This window comes from Gekko japonicus, unplaced genomic scaffold (genome assembly GCF_001447785.1).
Source record: "Gekko japonicus isolate JY-2015 unplaced genomic scaffold, Gekko_japonicus_V1.1 scaffold4210, whole genome shotgun sequence".
In the NCBI taxonomy this organism is placed as follows: domain Eukaryota; kingdom Metazoa; phylum Chordata; class Lepidosauria; order Squamata; family Gekkonidae; genus Gekko; species Gekko japonicus.
The window spans coordinates 54,848-62,814 of record NW_015169914.1 but is presented as its reverse complement, the minus strand read 5'-3'; the positions used below and the strand labels follow the sequence as shown (position 1 = coordinate 62,814).

General features: G+C 52.9%; 1 protein-coding gene across 1 annotated transcript in view; it reads right to left on the bottom strand.

The window, feature by feature from the left end:
• Positions 1-7,967, bottom strand: part of LOC107115752 (cation channel sperm-associated protein subunit gamma-like) — a gene marked incomplete at its 5' end in the record, with an annotated part of 63,597 nt that overhangs the window by 1,464 nt on the left and 54,166 nt on the right. Inside the window, 4 exons of the mRNA XM_015417515.1 lie at positions 364-434; positions 1,681-1,807; positions 4,841-4,940; positions 6,696-6,788. Coding sequence (XP_015273001.1) covers positions 364-434; positions 1,681-1,807; positions 4,841-4,940; positions 6,696-6,788 — 391 coding nt within the window. The remainder of the gene's footprint in view (positions 1-363; positions 435-1,680; positions 1,808-4,840; positions 4,941-6,695; positions 6,789-7,967) is intronic.

The following is a 7,967-nucleotide window of genomic DNA, read 5'->3' as shown; positions in this document are numbered from 1 at the left end:
AAGAGTTTTATTTCTTATGAAAGCATTTTGGGGGGGGGGCAAACGCTTGCTTTGGTACAGCCACACAACAGGTACGCTTATGGTTTCAGTTGCGGGAAAGGCCCGCCAGTCCGCCGGCGGCCAAAGGAAGCGATCCAGAACCTGTCTGTCGCTTGCCTTGCTTCCGAAGCCACCTACCTCCGGAACCCACGGGCCTGGAGGAACTGCTTGCAGGGCTTAGACAGCGGCCACACCGCCATCAGGGGATTATGGGTCCTGGTTGAGGAAATGGCGAATGGAAGAAGAAGCCGGCGGGGCACGGGGGTTTTGCTACTTCTCCTGCTGCTGCTGCTGCTGAGGTGGTGCCCCACTGACAGTGCTGACCTCAGACAAGGTGGCGAGGTAGTTCTGGGAACCTCGGCTGGTCACTGAAGACGAGAAGGTGAGGCTGGACCCTGGAAATGCAAAAAGAAAAGGGGGGGAGGGAGGGAGACCGTTGTATTAAGAATGCCCGCCTGTATCTTCAAACGTTGCTCAAGCCCAGAGTCAAAGCGAGATGGCAGCGGTGAACGTCAGAGTGCCACGAAGGTGGGAATGAGACACACTCGATCCAAGGGGCCCGATCCACTAGAAGATTTTCCCCGCGCAATCCCTCCTCTAGCTCAGCTCCTGCACGTTCTAACGGGGACTGTGCAGGAGAATGTCACGGTGGGTCGATTCAGCTAGCGTTAGACGTTCCGGAAGGCACGGCAGTGCCTTAAGAGAACCTCAAGGGCTGACTCTAGAGTAGACATAGGAAGGGGCTCCGAGAGGGTGATCCTGGGCCAGAAAGCGCTTCAGCAGAGGGGGGAACCTTGCCTAGAAACCGCGCCTGCACTTGTTGCCGTTCTCCACCACACCACGGCCAAGGTGTTCGCAGACGGGTGCAGCTACAGCTCAAAACGCAGACGGGGCATGTCTCTGGGGGAAGGGTCCCAACACGTGTCACTCCAGACCTTGACATGGAGACCTGTGATCAGAGGGATCCAGAGCGAGTGCGCTTCAGACGCACAGTCTCCTTAAAATCTTAACACTCCGTCCCTCTCGTTGGGCAGGTATCGCTACGCTCAGTCGCTCGCTCGCTTCGCTGGCGAGGTTTGCACTGGAGAGATGGTGACGGAAACAGGAAGAACGCTTGGGTCACCTCCCAGCCGGGGATGCGACTCCAGACTAGTTCTCAGCACGGACATGAGCTCCGGGAAGCTGAGGGGCAGGCAGTGAGCTAGACGGACCCAGAACGAGGCTGCGACCGCCCTACACCTCCGGGATCAGACGGCAAAACCCCGAGCCTTGACAAGGGCTGACCCCTCTGGAGGCAGCAGACCAAAGGGCCCGTCGAGTCCAGAGGGCCAAAGAACAGGGCAGAGAGACCAAGGCCTTCCCCTGGCTAGCCTGTCACCAGTGTGTCCCTCTAAGCTGAGTCAGTGTGAGCCAGCTCACAGTTCTGGCTCACAGATTTTCGTCTCCGCTCAGGAAGGAGGGCTCCATCCAGAGAAAATTAATTTATGCGGCGGCTGAGCCGTTCGCTCGCAGCTTTAATGCCGGTAGCTCACAAAGCAGAATTTTTGCTCACAAGACTCCGCCGCTTAGCGGGAGCGTTGCCTGTCCACCCCACCCCAGCCCCCACTGCTAGTTGTATCTTTGGGGCTAACGGCCACTCACCGGTCCGCAAAACCACTGCTTCCTCGAACCTCCTGACAACTCTGGACCAGAGGGCCCGGACCCTGGGGCCCAAGATGTAGATCGCCATGTACAGGAAGACCATACCGACCACAGAGCTCATGGAGACCTCCAGAGACAAAGAAAGGACACATCTCTCTCTCTCTCTCTTTCTCTCTCTCTCTCTCTCTCTCTGTGTGTGTTTTTAAATGACTTGTTAACAGTTCCACAAAAGGCAGTCCAGGTACTTGGAACTCCTCGGCTCAGATCAGCATCTGAGACATCGATCCTTTCTGCACTTGGATCTCATCCCTGGTTTTATCGGAGTTCAACTCGTTAAGACAAGACCTTGCATTTACCCCTGGTTAGAACAGCATCCGCTTATCCCGGGGCAAGTGTGGGGCGAAACTGGGGTGACCTCAGTGTAATGTGGAAACAAAAAATTTCCCGAGATAATTACAGGGGTGAACTGGAGTGTGGTGCAGAATGTAAGTTTGGAGACAGGGTTGAACCAAAATTTAAGGTCTAGTGCGGAATCACCCCTTGTTTCCGAGGAAACCCTTTGGTGAAGGGGGGAGGGAAATGGGCAGGGGGCCTTGAAGGGGCCGATGGAGCAGTGTCACTGAAGAAGAAGGAGAGGAGGAGGTTGGATTTATACCCCGCCCTTCACTACCCAAAGGGGTCTCAAAGCAGCTTATAAACTCCTTTCCCTTCCCCCTCCCCACAACAGACACACTGTGAGGAAGGCGGGGCTGAGAGAGCTCTTTCCAGAACTGTCCTTGAGAGAACAGCTCTGACAGAACTGTGGCTTGCCCAAGGTCATCCGGCAGCTGCAAGTGGAGGAGTGGGGGAATCAAACCCGGTTCTCCCAGACTAGACTCCACGCACTTAACCACTGCACCAAACTGGCTCTCAGAGAAAGCCCAAGGGCCCCGTTCCACAGAATTCTCAACACCCTTACTGAACTACATTTCCCAGGATTCTTTGGAGGGAACTCCAACTGTTTGCAGGTGTGTGGCCTGTTGCAGGTGTGTGGCCAGAAGGGCACCAGCTGGGATGAGGTTGGTTACTGGGGGGCCAGAGCTGTTAAGCTGGGGGAAGGTGTGCCTTTGGGTTGGTGAGGGGTAGAGAATGGGGCGAGCGACCAGGACTCGGCCCAGGGACTCCAGGTGACGGGCCCATGTTAGGGGGAGTTTTAAGAGCAGCTGTGGAGAGGAGTTCGGCGGTCAAAGAAGGGGGTCGGAGCATGTGCCCCATCTCTGCGGGAGGCGTGCCGTGAGCCTGGGGAAGGGAGCAACTAAAGGTGGTCGGGAAAAGGGAGTGAGAGAAGTGCCCCGAAAAACCCTTGTATGATACTGAGGGAATAACGGTTTGTTGAAGCAACTCTTCTCTCGCCTGGGTGTCTAACGGGAGGGGGTGGGGAGGATGGAGAGCTGCCCTTGGCCAAGCCAGTTTGGTGTGGTGGTTAAGTGCGCGGATTCTAATCAGGGAGGACCAGGTTTGCTTCCCCACTCCTCCACTTGCACCTGGCTGGATGACCTTGGGCAAGCCGTAGTTCTGACAAGAGCTGTTCTTGAGCGGTTTCTGTCAAGAGCTCTCTCAGCCTCACCTACCTCAAAGGGTGTCTGTTGTGGGGAGGGGAAGGGAAAGGAGTTTGTAAGCCGCTCTGAGAAACCTTTGGGCAGTGAAGGGCGGGGTATAAATCCAATCTCTTCTCTTCTTCTTCTCACTCAGCTGCACCTAGCTCACAGGCAGTGTTCCCTCTAAGCTGAGTCAGGTTTGGTTCCCCACTGCTCCACTTGCAGCTGCTGGTGTGACCTTGGGTCAGTCACAAGTTCTCTCAGAGCTGTTCTCTCAAGGGCAGTCCTCAAAAGAGCTCTCTCAGCCCTGCCTACCTCACAGAGTGTCTGTCATAGGGAGGGGAAGGGAAAGGAGTTTGTAAGTCGCTCTGAGACACCATTGGGTAGTGAAGGGCGGGGTATAAATCCAATCTCTTCTTCTTCTTCCTGAAGCCACTGATGCTCACCCTGCAAACAGGGCACAGGAGCGCAGAGCAGGAGCCGCATGTGACACACCCCTTTACTGCCAGCCCCCCCCCCCAAGTGCTGTTTCCACCAGAGGAATCAGTGCGCAGACCGGGCTTTGCAGAACGGAAAACACAGCTGCACTTACTTGTAACTGTTGTTCGTTAAGTGTCTTCTGTGCAAGCACACGTGGGACTGCGCACAGGCAGGCCCGTGTGGGACTGCATAGTAGACCACAACCATGAAAAAGGCCCTTTTCGGGGTGGCAAGAAAGGCCATTCACGCACGCAAGTCACCACCACTCACCAAGTGGCAGATGCGCGCATGCAAGTTGCCACTGATCAGAAGGACAGGGTGTTGATCAACAAATAAGGGGAGGCTGTGGCTCAGTGGTAGAGCCTCTGCTTGGCACACAGAAGGTCCCAGGTTCAATCCCCGGCATCTCCAGTTAAAAAGTATCGGGTAAGAGGTGATGTGAAAGACCTCCGCCTGACACCCTGGAGAGCAACTGCTAGTCTGAGTAGACAAGATCGACCTCGATGGACCAGTGTCTGATTCAATATAGGGCAGCTTCATGTGTTCAAATGAACCTCTGCGGTACTTGCAAGGCTGGTGTGGATTCCAGTCCAGAAGAAAGACGGACCTCGGGGTGGCTGGCCAAGGCCGGACTGGGGTGGTGGAAGAAAAATGCCCCTTCAGAATCAACCTCATAAGAGCAGAGGTGGGGCAGCGGTGCTCCTATGGGCTCAGCCTGGAGTTATGGGCAGCGGGAGACTAAGACGGTAGGGTGGGACGTACCGTTTCAGAGGGCAAGCACCCCTGGAGAGAGAGACACTGTTTTTCTAACGTTATCTCCCACCCAGCGGCTCCCTTCAAGTAGAAAATCAACACACCAGGGGGAAATGCTGGACTGGAACCCATCTCCCTAATGCACTTGTATTAAAGCAGCAGTAAGAACAACAAAACTCACTCGGAGTTTTTCACAGGGAATTCTTAGCGGCGGCTCAGGTGGCATAATCCACTCTCCCGCCACAGGGTTCAGCCATGTCAATCTGCTTGGAACAGGCAGATGCAACACAGCCAACGGGCCAAGCCCAGCGGTCCAAGGGGCGCGAGGATCCAGGTGCAGCTGCACATACCTTCATGAGGAAGATGGCCCGGGTGGGGCTGAGGCGCAGGCCGTGGACGTGGATGACGAACTCCAAGGCGTAGTCGCAGTAGGTGGTTTGGTCCACCCCCCTGGGGAAGCCGAAAGAGGAGGCTGTTGAATGGGGATGGCATGCCACTCGGCCCTTTCCTCTCTTGCATCCCTTCTTTATTCAGCCCACACACTGGCAGTTTATTTGATCAGCGGGCAGTTGGGAGGTGAGGCTGAACCAAATGCCGCCCTCGCCGCCCCCTGCTCCTCCCCAAACTGGCAGATCCTGGGATCGAGGCCACTCCTCCCCTCCGGAGTGATAGGGTTAGCAGCGTGCTAATCACAGTAGGTTACGGGCCCAGGATGTGACTGTCGAAGAAAATGTAGAAGAAGAAGAAGAAGAAGAACAAGAAGAGATTGGATTTATACCCTGCCCTTCACTACCCAAAGGTGTCTCAGAGCGGCTTACAAACTCCTTTCCTCTCCCATCCCCACAACAGACACCCTGTGAGGTAGGTTCTCCCAGATTAGAGTCCGCGCACTTAACCACTACACCAAACTGGCAAACTGTACACCTACAGACAATCAGAAGCACCCCTCTGGCACCCCTCGGACAGAGAGCTTTCCACACTTGCAGCTGGAGAACCAGAAGGGCTGCTGTGTGCTAACCATACCTACCCCTCTCCCCTTCTTCAAATCCTCTTTCATCCACAACACCTTTCCTGGACCACCTCAGCCTTACCTTTTCTGAGCTCTGGGCTGCCGCTTTACTCCCCCCCCCCAATTCCACCCTCTCTGGGTGTTTATCACTTGCCCCCCCCCGCCTTTTTTGGCTTGTCAAGGCTATATGCCACACCCAGTCTTTTTTGGCTTGTCAAGGTTATAAGAAGCCACACTCCCAAACTAGTTTACTACCACTACCACCACTACCAGCACAACTATTGGTGCCATTATCAATAACAACAACAGACAACTATGGTGGATGCCCCGAGCCGCTGGTCCCTGTAACTACTGCCTGTCCTAGCCTCCCCTATCTGAAGCAGACCAATGGAATTAAAGCAAGAAAACTGGAATGTGCTAGCACTTTAATACTATGTTTGATTTTAACCCTGTTTTTATATTGCTGTATTTTGTTTATCAGGAAATGTATTCGTGCAATGAATTGCGCTTTATGTATCATGAGAACTTTTATTCCATTGTCAGCCGCCCTGAGCCAACCTAGGCCGGATGGGCGGGATAAAAATCAATACAATAAAAATAAAATGAGCTCCTCCAGTTTCAGCAGAATTTTACTTCCAAACGACTACGTTACTTGGAGTTGCGACCAATTTCACACAGGCAATAAAACCGCATCCGGTTTTCAGCTAGGGGCTTTTCTACATTTCCCTCACTTGCGTGTTCTTGTTGCTTCGGGGTGGTGGTGGAGGGAAGGGTGTCTGTTCCACATGACTTTTGCTCCCTCTAGTGGTAGATTTGATATTACGTGGCTTTATGTCCGGCATATCTCCCTGCAGATTTAAACAGCGGGTTTATATGCCGGACATAAAGCAATGCCATATTGACCACTAGAGGGAGCAAAAATACTTTCTTTTTTTTTTTGAGACTGCACGATGTGCTGCTTCTGCCTGACTTTCCGGACTTTGGGTGGGTGCAGAATACACGTTAAGGTGCAAAAGAGTAAGTGAAGCCGTGTACCCTGCAACCAACTGTGGCGAAGAATTAAAAGCAGGAAGGGGGGAATCATGACATTTCCTCACTTGGTTTATTCCAAGGACAGAATTCCAGCTTCTGGTTGCTCGGTGTAGATGTTCAGATACTCCCGTCCATCCCAATCCTCCCACCACCACAACCATTACCTGTTTGTCACTCTGATCACAAAGAAATATTCAGGAGCCAACATATCTCTGGGCAAGATGTCGTAACATGGGGAGTGTTCCTGGCACACCCACCTGTGGGATGAAAAAGATTATCTCTTCCTTCTGCCCCTTGTGATTCGGGGAGGAATCTTGAGTCCAAGATTTCACATTTAGAATCATAGAATCACACAATGTTAAGAGCTGGAAGGGTCCTTGCTGGAAGGGTCCTTGCAGGTCATCTAGTCCAACCCCCTGCACTCTGCGGAAGCATGGCCGAAAGATAGCCCTACGACATACCCGAAAAATGGTCATCCATCCTCTCCTTGAAAACGTCAAGCGAAGGAGCCTCCACCACCTCCTGAGGCAAACTGTCCCACTTCTCAACCACTCTTAAAGTTAGGTTCTCCTGATATTCAGCCAGTAACGACTCCCTTGTAATTTCCACCCATTAGATCTCGTCTTGCAATCCAGAGCAAGAGAGAATAGATCCGCTCCGTCTTCTACATGACAGCCCTTCAGATACTTGAAAACTGCAATCATGTCCCCTCTAAGCCTTCTCTTTCGCAGGCGAAACATACCCAACTCTTTCAGCCTTTCCTCCTAAGACTTGGGTCCCAACCCTCTCACCATCCTGGTTGCCCTCTTCTGGACACGCTTGAGCTTGTCAACATCCTTCCTAAAATATGGTGCCCAAAACGGGACACAGGACTCCAGGTGAGGCCTGACCATAGCAGAATAGAGCGGAACTACCACCTCCTGTGATCTGGACACAAGGCTTCTGTTAATGCATCCTAAGATTGCATTCACTTTCTTCGCAGTCCCATCGCACTGCAGGCTCATGTTTAGCTTGTGATCAACCAGAACACCCAGGTCCCTTTCACAGGTGCTGCTGTCAAGCCAAGTCCCTCCCATTCTATATCTGTGCCTTTGATCTTTTGTACCTAAGTGTAGGACTTTGCACTTACCTCTATTGAAATTCGTTTTATTTGTCTCAGCCCACTGCTCCAGCCTATCTAGATCATTTTGAATCCCGACTCTGTCTTCTTCAGAATTAGCAATCCCACCCAGCTTCGTGTCATCTGCAAATCTGATAAGCATCTCCTCTATGTCTTCCTCCAGGTCATTTATAAAAACACTGAACAACACCGGGCCCAGGACCGAGCCCTGCGGCACTCCACTCGAGACTTCCCTCCGCGTAGAGCCATTCACAAGCACTCATCGGGTACGATTTTTCAGGGGTTTTTTTGCTTTACTTCATTTCTGTCCCCTGTG